Genomic DNA, 17,203 nt, shown 5'->3' on the forward strand with positions numbered 1-17,203 from the left:
ATACCAGCACAGCACTTTCCAGAGCAGCTTGCCCTGACTGGCATGATGCCCTGCAGGATCTTTTATAGCTCCTTAGAGCTGCACTCTGCAGATTATGGCTTAATTGCGAATGTTTTTTCTTCCAGGGACTCTGCCATCTCCAGCAACAAGACGCCCCACAACAGCTCCATCAACCACATCGAGAGCGTCCTCCAGCAGCTGGACGAGGCCCAGGCTCAGATGGAGGAGCTCTTCCAGGAGAGGAAGATCAAGCTGGATCTCTTCCTCCAGCTGCGCATCTTCGAGAGAGACGCCATTGATGTGAGGGAGGCATTGCGAAACTGTGCTGTGAATAATAATATATGTTTTTAAAAGGTTGGAGATAGATTTTTTGATGTCACAAGGGAGCATTGTACTGTTTGGAGTTAACAGTTAAAATCCCAAGACTTATCAGCTTGCCTGAAATGATTAATTGTGATTAATCGATTATTGAAAAAGTCATCATCTAATTTAGCGATTTAATCATTAATCGGCGCATACAGACAAAAAATGCCATTTGGTGAAAGAACGACAGCTAAAACTGTACAAAAATGTAAACATTTTTAATTCAAGATTAAAAAAACAACGTTGTAAACTTGCTATTGCAATCTTATTTCTTATTGAAATAAGATTTCTTCTTTCGTAGTGTCTTAAAACTCTTTCGTAATCCTTCGTCAGATCATCTCAGACTTGGAGTCGTGGAATGAGGAGCTGACGGGTCAGAAGAGCGACTTTGACACGGAGGACTTGACGCTGGCCGAGCAGCGGCTCCAGCACCACGCCGACAAGGCCCTGACCATGAACAACCTGACGTTTGACGTCATCCACCAGGGGCAGGAGCTGCTGCAGTACGTCAACGAAGTTCAGGCGTCTGGTGAGCTCCCGCCTGCATTCACACCTGTGAAGAACCTCAGGTCTTTGATAGATTATAGACACGTTGCGCGCGCCACAGGAAAGGGAGAATAATGCAGAAAAACTATTTTTATTTTTTTCCGCTTTCTACACTACACAGACCTGTTGCCACGGCAACTGATTTACAACAGCTCCATTAGTGCATCAAGATTCAACAAGAAAAACCCACAAACATTTCCCACACAACAAACAGACCATTTAGTCCATTACAGTATCACGTCTTCAGGCTTGATATTTATTTTGTGATTCTTAATAAGTGATCGTCTCAACACAGCTGTGGCTGATTAGCTCATGTAAACATCAGCTCTACTGATGATCTGCCAGAGTTGGTATGTGAGTCAGCTTATTTTTTTAACTAAACAGAAACAAACCAAATTCTGTAGCACATCTGCATGATAAGTTGTCAAAGTCAAGCTAGCATATCTGATCTTCTTCCCTCTCCCTCTGTATTTGTTTTAATTAACACTTTTCCTGACCTGTGAAATGTGACATCATTGGACCTTGTTATCTGGTTGTCATTGTGTTGACAATTAGTAGCTAAGCACTACGTCCCTTTTTCTTTAGCGCATCATTTTCTGTGAATCGGTTTTTGCCCTCCAGCAGGGAGCTGGGAACAGGGTTTTGCACACATTACATTGAAACGTGTCTGTAAAGTTTTTTGTTTTTTGTTTTTTTCCCTTCTCATTTATTTGCTGCCCCACATTGTGTGTTTGAGTGTTTGCTCACCACATCAGGCTGCAGCTCATGTTCAGCTCCGTGTTGCTGCTGATTTCTGTGTTGGCTCCATTAGTTTTCTTGTGTAGGTGTCCTGGGTCAGAGTCACTCAGAGTTGGTGATGAGAGGCTCCCACTCACCAACCATAATAACTCACCTGTGAACCTAAATGCTAATAGGTGCTGTGTGAACGCACGCAAGGAGAGGCTGCATTATGCAACATGCAGTGAACACAGAAAATATATAAACAGAATATTAGTAATTTTGAACATTTTCAGGTTTGCAGATGTAAATTTCTGAAAAATACTTTTTTTCATGTTGATTCTATTCAGATAATTTCCTTATTCTTTGATTTTCTACAACTTTTCACTTGGTATAGCAAGACTTGGTTTGAAAACAGAAGCAATTTTATTTTTTCAAAACTGTTGTAAAAAAAGAGCAAGTTTAAAGCTTCTCTGATCTTCAGACCTTCTTAGATCAGAGTTTTAAGTACATTGTAGGTTTTTATCCTGAGTAGTGTTACATGCCAAATACTTTCAAGCATTTTTTACAAGTTTTACAAGTGTGACCTGGTAGTCAGGTCTTCTCATGTCCATTGGAGGGTAATGCGATTGTCCCGTCTCTGTGCAGGCGTGGAGTTACTGTGCGATCGCGATGTGGACATGGCCACGCGGGTTCAGGACTTGCTGGAGTTCCTCCATGAGAAGCAGCGGGAGCTGGACCTGGCAGCAGAGCAGCACCGCCGGCACCTGGAGCAGTGCGTCCAGCTGAGGCACCTGCAGGCTGAAGTCAAGCAGGTCGGACTCACACACATGGCTGCGTCATGCCGGCAGAGTTTTAAAGAGATGCAAATGAAGGCTTAAGCTTTGTTTTTGCCGCCTCAGGTTCTGGGCTGGATCCGAAACGGTGAATCGATGCTTAACGCCGGTCTAATCACGGCCAGCTCCCTGCAGGAGGCGGAGCAACTGCAGCGGGAACACGAACAGTTCCAGCACGCCATTGAGGTAAAGCCGTGCTGGATTTTCCCATTATTCCAGTTTTCTGCTCAGCTTTGACTGAAGCCTCTTCTTTTCGTCTTGTCCCTCTGCAGAAGACCCACCAGAGCGCCCTGCAGGTCCAGCAGAAGGCGGAGGCTCTGCTGCAGGCCAACCACTACGACATGGACCTGATCAGAGACTGTGCAGAGAACGTGGCTTCCCACTGGCAGCAGCTCATGCTGAAGATGGAGGACCGACTGAAGCTGGTCAACGCCTCCGTGGCTTTCTATAAAACGTCTGAACAGGTAGAAGACCCAGTCACACTTCTTTCTTTATTACTTCTTTCTTTATTTGTCTTTCTACTAAGAGGAAATTGTTAGTTATTTTTTTGATAGGACAAGCAGGATTTGTCATGTATGTTAGTAGGAGAAATAAGATCAACAACGCTGCAGGGGGAAAAGTTGACACAAAAATGTTTTATGACTTTGATGGTTAAAGACAATAAACATCAAGTTTCTGGGGGGTTTTTTTATTGATGAATAACCTGACTGGGTTTTTCTTTCTGTCTTGTATTTTTCTTTCTTTTGTTCTTTCTTTCTTTCATTCTCTTTTTTGCTTTTTTTTCTCTTTGTCTCTTCCTCTTTTTCTTTTCTGGTTTATCTGTCTTTCTGTCTCTTTCTATTTCTTTCTCTTGTTTTTCTCTTCATCTTTCTTTTTTCCTAATTTTTTTTTACTTTTGTAGTCCTGCATTGTACCTACAAGACAGTATCCTATAAAATAAAAAAACTAATACTGTAAAACTATAAATAAGATGTTAAAACATGAAGTCCAGCTGTTGTTTCTGTCCATTTAAAGCACTGCTGTGTGTCTCTGACTGACTTTGTGTTCAGGTGTGCAGCGTGCTGGAGAGCCTGGAGCAGGAGTACAAGAGGGAGGAGGACTGGTGCGGAGGAGCTGACAAACTGGGACCCAACTGTGAGACGGACCATGTGACCCCCATGATCAGCAAGCACCTGGAACAGAAGGAGGCGTTCCTCAAGGTACGACATGTCCTGTGAAAATGAAACCAAATCAAGCCTTTGGTCACACTTCTGCTCTGACGTTGTGCGTTTCTGCCAGGCTTGCACTCTGGCCAGAAGAAACGCGGACGTCTTCCTGAAGTACATGCACAGAAACAGCGTCAACATGCCGGGGATGCTGAGCCACGTCAAGGCGCCGGAACAACAGGTTAAAAGTAAGTGATGGATAATTTACTGAAGGGAGCTGAGGCTGCATTCACACAGCAGGTTTTGATGCTCAAATCCAGTTTCATGTATTTTTTTTTTTTTGCCTGGTCGTTCATACTATTAAATGTTGTGACCGAATTTAGACTTGTGTGTGAACGATTTACATCCCCACAGTGACTCAGAACATCGTCACACAGCAGCGGACAGTTTATACAAATAATAGTGGATACCACGATTTTAAAGTTTATTCAGCATTGGCAGCTGACAGTATCATCACAAGATCATAACAAGACAAAGGAAGATGATAAAAGGAAAACACAACTAACAGCGATGGCCTCATCTGGAGCATCGACTTCTATAGAAAAATCAGTTTGGATGCGAAGTTGGAGCCAGTAGTGGTGGCATTGTGATGTGATGCGGCTCAGTGAACAGCAGAAGGAGCACAATTCAGATTTTTTTTTAGGGTGAAAAGATAGTCATCTAGTTGTTCAGACTGTTGTGAAAAAGACATATGTAGGTCACATTGGCTGGCTTTTTAGATGCAGCGTTAGAAGTTATTTATTTATTTTGGTGTATACTTGAATACAAAGATGTCTTAGTCAGCCTAAACAGAAAGCCAGTTCAATTATTAATACAAAAATGTATAATTGACACCTGGTATAGATGAGCAAGATTACATTTTTTAAACTGGTTGTGCTGCAAAACAATCAAAGAGAGATTTGTTAAGTTAATTATTCATGAAGACTCAGGGTTCGTAAGTGGAAGAACTGGAAAAATGAATGCAATTGATTTACGTATTATTCACATGTGGATACGTATATAAAACGTGAAATAATTTACGCTACTTCTAAAATCTTTCTGATTTAACACTCGGCTGTTGCAGAGTAAAATGTCTCCACTGAAATCCTTCCTGTTTGTTTTGTGTTCAGACATCCTGAACGAGCTGCTGCAGCGAGAAAACAGAGTTCTGCATTTCTGGACCATGAGGAAGCGGCGGCTGGACCAGTGTCAGCAGTACGTGGTGTTTGAACGCAGCGCCAAGCAGGTACAGCAAACACATCCAGAGACAGAAACATGGAAGCCTGACGGGAACGCTGTGGTTTATTCAGAGGGAGAAGACACACACTGACACGCAACAGTGTCAAACAAATGTGTGTGTGTGTCTAGGCTTTGGAGTGGATTCATGACACCGGGGAGTTTTACCTGTCTACACACACATCCACTGGCTCCAGCATCCATCACACGCAGGAACTCCTGAAGGAGCACGAGGACTTCCACATCACAGCCAGGGTCAGAGGTCGCAACAACACAGATTTAATGTCGTCTTCTGCAGATTTGAATATTAAACTCACTCTGCTCTCCTTCCAAAGCAAACCAAGGAGCGCGTGAAGCTGCTAATCCAGCTGGCCGACGGATTCTGCGAGAAAGGCCACAGCCACGCGGCGGAGATTAAGAAGTGGGTGACGGCCGTGGACAAACGCTACAGAGATTTCTCCCTGCGCATGGACAAGTACCGCAGCAGCCTGGAGAAAGCCCTGGGCATCCCGTCAGACTCCAACAAGGCGGTATGGGTGATCGATGCTTAAAATCAGGGCTGGACGATGAATCTGTTTGAGCCATTAGTCAGATTTTTGGCGTTTGAAGATTTAATTTGTCAAAATCTGGATTTGTTTTTTCACCATTTCACTCCTTGGGTTTCCATAGTTCAGAATGATGTCACGACGCCCAGGGCAGCCATCTTGTTTGACTAGCAGCTTCTGTTTGTTTAAACTTTCAATTCAGGTCAACTCTACAACAAATTATAAGGGTCATTTCTTTGTTTTCCTTTTCTGTGAGAAAGCTATGATATTGCATCAATACAGTCTAAATAATACGAGAAAAAGGTCCTAATATTTTTTCTTTCTTCCCCCAGTAACAACTTTAAATATCTAGATGTATTTAAAGTCAGATTTACAAGTCAGATTTATTTTTTGTGCGCTCCAGCAGCCAGGCAATGACATTTTGTTGCTAAATTCAATGTTGTGTCTTTCTGCAATGACAATAAAGTAAGTTAGTTTGATCAAAAAATAACAAGAAAATTATCTATCAACTCTTTTATCCTCATTAAAATAAATTTCTTGTAATTTTAAAACTTTCTTCTGGTAAAATTCTATTTTTTTTTAATTATTTTAATATTATCACTATATTCTAATAATTAAACTAAATTCTCATTGCCTGGTCCTAATATTTGGTTGTAAACTCACAGAAGGGAGTAAAAGCCACTTTTCAAAATTATTTTTTTCATTTGTAATTATTTAGAAAATATGCAAGAAAAAACAAAATCTGATCTGGCATGAAAACAAGTCAGATTTTATTATCACCCCATATCACCGATCCCCAGTTAAAACCTACTTCACTCCCATGATGCCTCAGTACGCCCTCTAATCTTTGAGTGTCCCTCTTTTCTAGAGCAAGGACCTTCAGCTGGACATTATCCCGGCCACTCCTCCGGGGTCAGAGGTCAAACTCAGGGACGCCGCCGCGCACGAGCCGAACGAGGAGAAACGCAAGTCGGCGCGCAGGAAGGAGTACGTGAGCCGCTTCCTGTTTGCCACGCCGTTCGGAGCGTCAGCAGATTTAAAGCAGCCTGCTTCATGAATGCTGTCAGGACTGCGTTTACTTTACATAATAAGGAAACGATAGCAAGTCAGCACTTTCCCTTCAGAAAACCAAAGATTTACTGCCGAGTTAATTGAATTAGGCGAACGAGAAGCCTGGTGCTGTTTCCAGAGGACGAGCTCCAAACTGATCCGTCATTGTTCTTGTCAACACTGAATAAGGGAGTTTAATGTAAATGTGAAGGCATGATGGACTTTAAACATCCTTCTCCGTCTGTTCGACTTCTCTCTGCTGCTCCGGGTTGAGGGGGACTGTGCCACTTCAGCCTCGTGCCACAAATCAGCAGCATAATTTATGTCACTCCTGGCAGGTTTATGACTGAGTTTAATGGCCCCATAAGGCTTTCATTATTCACTGCAGTAAATGGACGACGCTGACAAGCTCAAAAGGAGCTATTGATTATTCACCGCTTGAATGAGGACAGTATGACAAGCTGCCAACTTGTGTGTGTGTGTTTTGCGTGTGTGTGTGTGTCTAGGTTCATCATGGCCGAGCTGATTCAGACGGAGAAAACGTACGTGCGAGACCTGCGGGAATGCATGGACGTAAGAAAACCTCCGAGACTCGCACCAAACTTGTGGAAACATCTGGAAAATTCAGTAACTGTGGCATTTCCTCTCTGCTCTTCATGCAGACGTACTTGTGGGAGATGACCAGCGGCGTGGAGGAGATTCCCCCAGGAATCATCAACAAGGAGCACATAATTTTTGGGAACATGCAGGACCTCTACGAATTCCACCATAAGTAAGACACGCCCATTTAAAGGCACTGAGCATTGTTTAGTTTAATCAGTCAATCAGGTCATTAACAAATTTCATTATTTATTCATAAACTCGTTCTCTTACGACACGTCATGCACATGTGCAAATGGAGCAGGAAGAAGAAAAGATATTTTATTAACCTGTTCCTTTCTCAGTAATAACTTTTTTTCCTGTTTATAATACACAGCTGTGTGCTTTTTTGGACAATGTTAAGCATGCTGGTTATGCAATAATTATTCTGGGATTTAATTTGTGCCCAACGGAACGTAGTGCGACATGAATTTTTGTTTATAACGGTATTAAAGTGTGAAATATGACGTGAACTACAATATAATCACAGACACTCAGAAAATCTACAACGAGGAGCTGAAAAACTAAAGTCCAGAATTTTAATTACTGTGGTTGTGACCTAATAAAACTCAGTATAAATAAACGCCTGCAAACATCAGTGAACTGAAGGAATTTTGTAATGAACAATGGACAGAAATTGCTCCTCGGCAATATGTGACTCCTGCTACTACTTAATAATAGGATGCACATAGTTTTTCATATCACTTTTAGCAGTTGTTTAAACTATTTTTATGCAGTTATTTCCATGTAATAAAGTAGTTTTTTTACTTTTATTTTACGTTTCCATCTCACACTCCTAAATTATTCCAGCATCTTTCTCAAAGAGTTGGAGAAGTATGAGCAGCTTCCAGAAGATGTTGGCCACTGCTTTGTCACATGGGTATGTATCATCAGGTGTTGGCAACATGTCACCAGACCCTAAACAGAACACCGCATCCATCTGTAACATTTCTCTGCTCTTTAAGGCCGACAAGTTCCAGATGTATGTGAACTACTGCAAGAACAAACCCGACTCCACACAGCTCATATTGGAGCATGCTGGGAACTACTTTGACGTGAGTTGCACCACTAGCGAGGGCGACACTGGGAAGGTTTTATCGGATATGTACGATCAAAACTTACCCAACTTTTTCTGCCCGGCAACAGGAAATTCAGCAACGGCACCGATTGGCCAACTCCATCTCCTCCTATCTGATCAAGCCAGTGCAGAGAATCACCAAGTATCAGCTTCTGCTGAAGGTCGCTCATCTCACCGCATCTCACAGCCACTGCATTCAAGGGTCTCCATCGTGCTTCTGCTGATTCCTGTCCGCTTGTCTGTTTAGGAGCTCCTGACATGTTGCGAAGAAGGGAAAGGAGAGATTAAAGACGGCCTGGAGGTGATGCTCAACGTTCCCAAGAAGGCAAACGATGCCATGCATCTTTCCATGCTGGAAGGTGAGCGCCACACTGTGGTTGGACTGTGGATCTAGCTGTGGTCAAACCTGCTAATTGTTACTTGGCCAATAATATCTAACTTGTTAAAGCTAAACTATTTTATATCTGAAGGAAAGTGAAAAGAAGGCTTTTTTTCCCTAAGATTTTATCCACACTTTTTGGAATGAAATGTAAAAGAATGTAAACACGACACAGCAGCTTGTTGTTTATGGAAGTAATAATATATGGAGCCGTTTATGGATCGATTTTCAGCAACAGGAGCCGACAGTGTTATCACAAAATCACAGCAACGTGAAGGAAGCTTATAGAAAGAAAACACAACTAATAGCAACGGCATTTTGTGGAAGTCTGTGTGGACGGGGAGTCAGAGATAAGAGTGATGAGCTTGTGATGCGATTAGCTTCAATGACACGGACTTCTTTCAAAGTTTCATAACTATATGAAACTATTCAGCCATTGTTTATGTCCAGTTTGTCTTCTTCTGGCGCAGAATTATGACGCATTTCTCACATCAATGATGTAAAAGTCAGATAAAATGTGACATGACCGTTCAGACACTTTGAAGTCATTTGGATATGAATCTAATTTAGTGCCATATATGAAAGTGTCTGAAAACTGGAACTTGGCCGTTCAGACTGCTGTAAAAAAGTTGGATGTTGGTCACATTTTGGCAAAAAAAAATCCTTTGGGTTGCATTTACCTTCTGTGTGAATGTAACCAAAGAAACTCAAAAAGACTTGAGATTAAGGCTGAGAGTTATTTATTAGTCAAAGGTTTATTTCTTATTACAGAACTAACGTGTAAAATAGGGAATATTTGGCAAGACTTGAAACATACTGCTCACAATGTTTCTGCTTTAATCTGATTTGTAGTCCTAACTATTTGCAAAGAAATGAGTTCCACCTCAAGAAAACCCGTAGTTAGCGCAAATCTATTACAAAATAAAAATAAATGCATCAAACTTTCAATGAGATTATAAAAAGTTGAGAATGAAAGTGAAGTATGAAAAAAAAAAAGTTTTTTGACAAAACGCTGATTAGATTTTAAAAAGTCTCTCTGTTCAAATTTACCGTTTTTCCTCCAGGATTCGATGAGAACATCGAGTCTCAGGGCGAGCTCATCCTCCAGGACTCCTTCCAGGTCTGGGATCCCAAGACTTTGATCCGTAAGGGCCGAGAGCGCCACCTCTTCCTCTTCGAGATGTCTCTGGTGTTCAGCAAGGAGGTGAAGGATTCCAACGGCAGGAGCAAATACATCTACAAGAGCAAGCTGTTTGTAAGTACAGGACGGATCCACACAGAGCTTTCAAACTTTTCTCCCTCCATCTCTGTGGTTACAATCAAAGGGAAAACGACACTTGAAGTAGAGGTGGTTGATATGTACCACCTTTGTTTAAGTAAAGAAAATAGTTATGTTTTTTTAAGAGTGTACATGCCCTGTATGATCTCAATCTCTTAACTGCTAGCTTTAGCCTCTGGGACCAGCTGGAGAGTTTACAAAATGTTCTGACTTTTGAGAATGGGTGGCTCCAGAACTCTATATCTATATATATAAATTATATATAGATTTATATATATAAAAATATAGTTTTTATTTTTTTTTATTTTGAGCCACTAACTTGAAAACTTACAGATAAATATTTTTTTTGCCTGCAAACAAACTCCTGTAAAGAGTAATGGTGGGAGTTCTTTAAAAAGACTCAGATCAATGTTAGTTAAAGTGGAATATCCCTTTAACTCTCTGCAAAATCAAAGCTAACTTTAGCAATAAGTTTATAGAACATGGATGTAATAAAACCCACATCCGGTGTCAGATTTGGGATAATAAATACCACCTTTTACCCCAGGAAACTTTTTTTTTTCTTGTCTCCTCTTGGGATAAGGGTGAAATCATCTCCAACTTTGTAAATTAGGAACAATCTGAAACGTTTGGTGCGTTCTTTTTTCCTTTCCTTCATGCAGACGTCTGAGCTGGGTGTGACGGAGCACGTCGAAGGAGATCCGTGTAAGTTTGCCTTATGGGTGGGACGTACCCCGACTTCTGACAACAAAATAGTTCTCAAGGTAAGGAATGAGAAAGTTTCTCCTTTTTCTTCTGCTGACATGTTCTCCAGGGTTGGCTAATACAGTTGTAAGAGGAAGATGTTAAAAAAACTACACTGAGAAAAATGAGAGGCTAAGATTGTACATATATCATGATTTTGAATCATCTGTATTGGTCTAACCCAAATGTGTAGCTTTCCTTCTCTCTTCTTTTTCCCCTTTCTTTGACTTGTATGACAGAGTATTAGGGCGATACTAAGAAAAACGCAAATACAATTTATGGGAGTAAAGTTTAAATAAGTTGTATATCAATAATAGTCATAATGTTACGTGAATAAAGTCATACTATTATGAGAATAAAATTGTGATATTATGAAAAAAGTCGTAATAATATGACATAACGTCATTATATTACGAAAAGAAAATTATGGCATTTTGAGAATAGTCGTACGAGAATAATTTCAAAATAAAATGAGAAAAAAGTTGGAATGCTACAAATTTTTGGAGTATAACAAAGAGAAGTTATTTACAAAAACTTTATTTTCGTAATATTATGAATTTATTCAATGTGTGAAAATATGATTTCCTCCTCATACTTTTGTTTTATTTTTTTCTTAGTCCCTGATTCTCCATCATAAACTTGTAACGTTTTATAAGCTGCAGAGTTTTCTTTGAGCCCTCCTCTGTCCTCCTTCCTTCCTTCCTTCCTTCCCTCTTTCTCTCTGTCGTCTTTGTCCTCCGGTCAGATTCAGCTTTGTTCCATCTGTTCAAAAAAAAAAACCCCACAAACACATCTGTAAACCCCGGGCTGTGTTTTCTGTGGATGTTTGTACATCTAACTCTCTATGTGGGCTGAATCGCTTCCACCAACGCTGGTGACACCGTCAGCTCATGAACGCCCACGGTCCCTCATGCCACTTCATCAAAGTAACACGTCGTCTCCCTGTTTGAAGCAGAAAAACTATCTTTTAATCATCCGGACCCCCCAACCCTTGACACCCCTCCATTCATCTTCTGTGTGTTTTTGTTGTGGAGCTCACAGATGGATTAAAGTTAGCGTCCGCCGCTGGAACAGCATGAGCCCAGAAACCCCCCACACTCAGCTCTGCTACACACATTCACTACTGAGCTAACCACTGACGAGTAGCCATGCAGTATGTGCGTTGTAAATTGTCTCCCCACACACACACTCTCCTCATTACTGTCTGCACATTTAAATGGCCATCAGTACTCTGTCAAAGGCAGATTATATCCGTGTTTTGCATTTCTATCACGTGACTTCATTTCTTTTTTGTTTTGTTTGTGAGCGCATTAAAAAAAAATGTCCCGTATATTTTCTTAAGCCAAATCAGTGAAATTCTTTATTCTATATTTTAAATTCAAAGCTAAGTCAGGGAGCCAAACATGGAGCAACGGTGAGTACAAACGATCCCACAACACAGCCCTCATCTGCTTCACACAAGTCTGCACGCTTCCTGCACGTTAGTTCATTTACACTGTTTACAGGACGGCTTTGGCTGAGTGTGTTGTACATCTTTAAACGGCTTCCCAGTCCTGGATACTAACACAAAAATCCTTGGCGGAAAGAATTATGGTTTTCCAAAATAAGAATTTAAAGTTTTATCTTTTTTATTCAAATGTAAAAAAAATACTGATTCATTTTCTTTCTTGATAACCTAATCAAAGTGTGCGGCTATTTCTATAATATTTTTTGTCACTCATTTCAGAAAGTGAAACTCTGATTGATTCATTACACAGTGAAATTTTTCAAGCTTTAATTTCTTGTCATTTTTTGTTTGCGGCTTGTAGATCATTAAAACCCAAAATGCAGCGTCTCAGAACATTATGGAGGATCAATAAAAAAGGTTTAGACGTTTTGAGTTAAAGCTGCACTATGTAACTTATATATGTATATATAGATTTTCACATATTTGTTGAAACTATCAAAATGTCATGACAGTATAATATGAAAAAATCTAGCTCGTCTGCTTCCCCCCAGTGCTCCAGGTGAGAGCTAGAAACAACCAATCAGGCCCAGGAGGCAGATTGTAGCGCTGTCGATCATGTCCATGTAGGCATCACTCACCCCTTCACCCCCTTTCCTCTCTGCTAGGATACAGCTTCATCTGAGCCTGTCATGAATGCTAAGGCTAGTTAGCGTAGCCACTGATGATGGCTGACAAACAGTTTTCCTGTAATGGTAACTTCTTTCTCTGCCGTTAGCACATTAAGCAGTGCATTCATGAAGATGATTGACAGCGCTATGACCCTCCTTCTGGCTCTGATTGGTTGTTTCTGACCAATCAGAGCCAAGCGGTGCATTTCTTCAGACAGCAGCAGCTCAGGGAGGAGATTGATATTGTCACAGATTATCTGTCTCATATTATTCTGTCCTGACATGGTGACAGTTTTAACAAATATGTAAAAAAGAAAAAAGATTCATATTGCACCGTTAATTATATGATTATGGTGTGACACCATGGCTTTCTGATATTTAACTTATTTAACAAAAGCTTGAAATATTTCACTCTGTATGAAATCCACAAGTTTAACATTCAGAAATGTCATTTTTCCCCAGCTGTACCTGTAAATTTGAAAAATACCAGAAGTAAAATAAAGAGAAGTCATTCAGACTTGTGTGAAACGGAGTGAAATTTCATTAACAAAGTTTTTATTTTTCGTTTTGAGATCTCACACCAGATCTTGTTCAACATCTCCCTTTCCCGGCCTTTCGTAGGCATCGAACATTGAGAACAAACAGGACTGGATCAAACACATCAGGGAGGTGATCCAGGAGCGCACCATTCATCTGAGAGGAGCCCTGAAGGAGCCCATTCACATACCCAAACCCAGCACCGCCAAGCATCCCAAAGGACGAAGGTAAACACCACGGGAGTTAGAGAGTGAAACATCTTTACTGGCAGTATGAAACCATCTTGTGTTCTGCATTCAGGGATTTAGAGGATCTGGACAGTCAGGGTGAAGGCAGCAGCCAACCAGACACCATCTCTCTGGCGTCCCGCACCTCTCAGAACACACTGGACAGCGACAAGGTGACAACTCTGCACTTTTTAAAAATCAGAACAAAAAAACTCAGAATCTGATCCTTTATCTTCCTATCAGAACTCTGAACCGGGTCTTCTTTTCCTCAGCTCTCCGGCGGCTGCGAGCTCACCGTGGTGATCCATGACTTCATGGCCAGCAACAGCAATGAGCTGACGCTGAGGCGAGGACAAACCGTCGAGGTCCTGGAGCGTTGCCACGACAAGCCCGACTGGTGCCTGGTGAGGACGACGGACCGCTCGCCGGCCCTGGAGGGCCTGGTCCCCTGCGCCATGCTCTGCATCGCCCACTCCAGGTCGTCCATGGAGATGGAGGGAATCTTTAACCACAAAGGTTTGAAGCCGACCGCCGCGGTTCCAATCTACAAAGATTTTCACATTCAGCCTACAAACTTCGGTGGTTTTTGTTTGGATCTTTATGTGATAAACCAAAACGTGGTGCATGATTGTGAAGAGGAAGGCAAATTTGATAGTTTTTCCTTAGAAACATCTTAGAAGTGGAGGTACAAACCTTTTATTGAAGAGTGGCAAAGACAGCCACAAGTTCTACTTAAGGTTTGTTCATCTAGAGGACAGAGGAAAACCTGTCTAAGAAGTTCTCTGGTCAGATGGGACCAAAGTGGAACTCTCAGGTATTTGATGAAAAGCTAACACTAGAGATCCCTCTTAACTTGGCCTGTCACAATAACAAGTTTTACTGGACCATAAATTCTCCCAGTAACTCTAAGTTGATGGGTTTTAAACCTTGAAATCAAGGAAGTCTGTGTTTCAGCACATTTAGTTTCCTGGGAGTTGGTTCCAGATTTGTAGAGCATAGAAACTGAATGCTGAATTAAAACTGAATTTTACAAAGTTTTGTTTCAGGGCTTCTTAATAACAAAACGCTCTCAATTTTACGAAATGTTTACGAAAGACTTTGACAAAAACACATCATTCCACAATCATGTAGCACTTTGTCTCCGTCAGTCTCGTAAAAAAAAAAAATCCTGTCAAAACACATTACAGAAGTGATAACTTCATAAGATGTTACAAATTTACTTTAGCAAAGTACTTTTGCAATGTAATTCGATACTTTGAATGTGCATACCAGAGCATTTCTATGACGTCCCCTCCTCTGCCTCTCCCAGACACTCTGTCGGTGTGCAGCAATGACTCCATCATGCCAGGGTCTTCAGCCACGCTGCAGCCTGGCCATGGCATCGGCTCCCACAGCTCACCTGGACCCAAACGACCAGGTAGGCAGTCATGGCGATCATAGCTCATGTTGTACGTAGGTCTGTTGCAATAAGTAATAAATCAATCAATTGCATCTTTTCCATTTGCATGATAGATTGTTTTCCTCTTTTGACCAAAACTTTGTGATAAAAGTCTCCAGTCTGGCTCCGTGGTCTCAACTAGACCCTTTTTGAAGAACAGTTTTGTGTACAGAGACTTTATAATTAATTTTTTTGTTATTTCTGTTATTTATCTTTGGAAATTTAACATGTCTTCCTGTTCCAGTGTTAAACCTTCATTAGAATCTAACCTGTTTTTTTGTATTATTATGCCATTAGCATAATACTACTTGAAAATGGTCTCAAAGCAACAATATCATCGATATCGCGATAACTTCTGGGACGATTTATCGTACAGGAGCATTTGTAATCATGGTAGGCTTAGTTGAGCGAGTGTATTTTATGTTTTGCCAGAAGTTGTTTGATGTCGTGGTAAAACTGAGAGGAGTTTTAACATTGAAGCTCTAACTGCTACGTTTCCAAGGTAACACGCTTCGCAAGTGGCTAACCAGCCCGGTGCGTCGGCTCAGCAGCGGCAAGGCAGATGGCCACGTCAAGAAGCTGGCCAGCAAGCACAAGAAGAACCGGGAGGTGAGGAAGAGCGGCGAGATAACCATGGGCTCGCAGAAAGACTCCGATGACAGCGCCGCCACGCCTCAGGATGAAACTCTGGAGGAGGTGGGTGGACACACACAACACACACACACACACATGCTTTGATTTCCATAGAAGTAGTCAACAGAATCTCACCGCCGCCGTTCTTGCATGTGTCTCAGAGGGTTCGTAACGAGGGCCTGTCGAGCGGCACGCTGTCCAAGTCCAGTTCGTCGGGCATGCAGAGCTGCGGAGAGGAGGAGGGAGAGGAGGGGGCCGACTCAGTTCCTCTGCCCCCTCCCATGGCCATCCAGCAGCACAGCCTGCTGCAGTCGGACTCGCAGGACGACAAGGTGAGGACAAGGAGACTCGTCCAAATCACCCAGGAGAGGAAGCTTTGATTAAGACATGACCTGCTTCATGTCAGATTGGGATTTTTAGGTTTTTGTAAAACAATAGTGACACATATGTGCATCATTATGTGCACAGCTGCTCATTTCCTGTGACCAGTCAGCGGTTCTGATACTAAACATCATTTAATTTTGAATTTAAATAGATTGTCATCCCAGAAAGCTGTTGAATATGACTTTATCTTTTGTATTATTTGCAATGAAACATAAAAATAATTGCCTTACTTGTCTCATGTAAGGAAAAACTCAGTTTTATAGGATGAAATGCTATAAAACTGCAACAAATAACTTGAATGTTTTTGTTTTGTTGGGATTCCATGTGATAGACCAACACAAAAGTGACAAGTAGGAGAAAACAAAACAAAAAACAGAAATGTGAAAAACAAAAGGGGGAATTTATATTGAGCTGATGCCTCTAAATAAAATCCAGTGCAACCAGTTTCCTGCAGCAGTTTTCTGATATGTAAACATAAGTTACAATAGTTCTATGAATATATCAGAGGTTTTTACAGAGCATCAGTGACAAACAGCTTCAGGGAAACCAAAGCAGACTTCCACATTTATCTAATGTTGATCATGTCAAGAATTACTTTTATTATTTCTTTTAGTTTTTATCTCAGATAAAAGTTTTCATATATGAAAAGTTTTCATATGAAAACTGTATGAAAGATGCAGATTTTTCATATGAAAAATCTGCATCTTTATTAATTTTTTTGATTGCATGAGCATTACTATTTGATTCCTAAAATGGTTTAAAATGTCTTACATTTCAGATATTTAAAAGTTTTACACTCAGTTCTTTCTAAGCTATTCACACTTCTTGATCTTTTTTTTTTGGTCATGTTACGACCATAAACCAAGTATTTTATTGCGTTTTCATGCGATAGACCAACAGAAAGAGACATCACAGTAAAGTTTTTTTTTATTTTTACAAATAAAATGTAGAAGTTGTCTCGTATCTGTTTAGCCACGCTGAGTTAATCCCAAATGAGTTCTGTATGTTATCTCTGTGTTTATTATTATTATTTTTCATTTTGCTCCAGTCTCAGGTCTTTAGCTCCATCAGCTCCCCCACATCATGATGCTGCCAGAATCATGTCATTGTAGTCGGGATGTTTTCAGGATGATGTCCAGATAGTTTTTCTCTTCATGTCATGTTTTGCATCTTTTCAGATCAGCATAAATTTTCACGTTCTGCTTTGTCTTGGTCTATCACATAAAACCCAAATGGCAAATATTAAACTTTAGGTTTATAAAATGACAAATTG

At 40.9% G+C, this 17,203-nt stretch overlaps 1 protein-coding gene across 7 annotated transcripts in view; it reads left to right on the plus strand.

The window, feature by feature from the left end:
- Positions 1 to 17,203, plus strand: part of LOC103472073 (triple functional domain protein) — a 79,465-nt gene that overhangs the window by 49,484 nt on the left and 12,778 nt on the right. For 6 of the 7 annotated variants that reach the window (XM_017307500.1, XM_008421443.2, XM_017307501.1 and 3 more), the window contains 26 exons: positions 126 to 300; positions 697 to 892; positions 2,275 to 2,441; positions 2,529 to 2,648; positions 2,735 to 2,926; positions 3,512 to 3,661; positions 3,741 to 3,855; positions 4,777 to 4,892; positions 5,015 to 5,137; positions 5,218 to 5,412; positions 6,296 to 6,414; positions 6,984 to 7,050; positions 7,140 to 7,249; positions 7,927 to 7,996; positions 8,082 to 8,171; positions 8,263 to 8,355; positions 8,442 to 8,553; positions 9,638 to 9,828; positions 10,515 to 10,616; positions 11,981 to 12,010; positions 13,333 to 13,475; positions 13,549 to 13,648; positions 13,748 to 13,991; positions 14,785 to 14,892; positions 15,416 to 15,609; positions 15,708 to 15,878. In XM_017307500.1, coding sequence (XP_017162989.1) covers positions 126 to 300; positions 697 to 892; positions 2,275 to 2,441; positions 2,529 to 2,648; positions 2,735 to 2,926; positions 3,512 to 3,661; positions 3,741 to 3,855; positions 4,777 to 4,892; positions 5,015 to 5,137; positions 5,218 to 5,412; positions 6,296 to 6,414; positions 6,984 to 7,050; positions 7,140 to 7,249; positions 7,927 to 7,996; positions 8,082 to 8,171; positions 8,263 to 8,355; positions 8,442 to 8,553; positions 9,638 to 9,828; positions 10,515 to 10,616; positions 11,981 to 12,010; positions 13,333 to 13,475; positions 13,549 to 13,648; positions 13,748 to 13,991; positions 14,785 to 14,892; positions 15,416 to 15,609; positions 15,708 to 15,878 — 3,493 coding nt within the window. The remainder of the gene's footprint in view (positions 1 to 125; positions 301 to 696; positions 893 to 2,274; positions 2,442 to 2,528; positions 2,649 to 2,734; positions 2,927 to 3,511; positions 3,662 to 3,740; positions 3,856 to 4,776; positions 4,893 to 5,014; positions 5,138 to 5,217; positions 5,413 to 6,295; positions 6,415 to 6,983; positions 7,051 to 7,139; positions 7,250 to 7,926; positions 7,997 to 8,081; positions 8,172 to 8,262; positions 8,356 to 8,441; positions 8,554 to 9,637; positions 9,829 to 10,514; positions 10,617 to 11,980; positions 12,011 to 13,332; positions 13,476 to 13,548; positions 13,649 to 13,747; positions 13,992 to 14,784; positions 14,893 to 15,415; positions 15,610 to 15,707; positions 15,879 to 17,203) is intronic. The other variant, XM_008421446.2, reaches the window with a different exon arrangement.

This window comes from Poecilia reticulata, linkage group LG11 (assembly GCF_000633615.1).
Source record: "Poecilia reticulata strain Guanapo linkage group LG11, Guppy_female_1.0+MT, whole genome shotgun sequence".
Taxonomy (NCBI): Eukaryota; Metazoa; Chordata; class Actinopteri; order Cyprinodontiformes; family Poeciliidae; genus Poecilia; species Poecilia reticulata.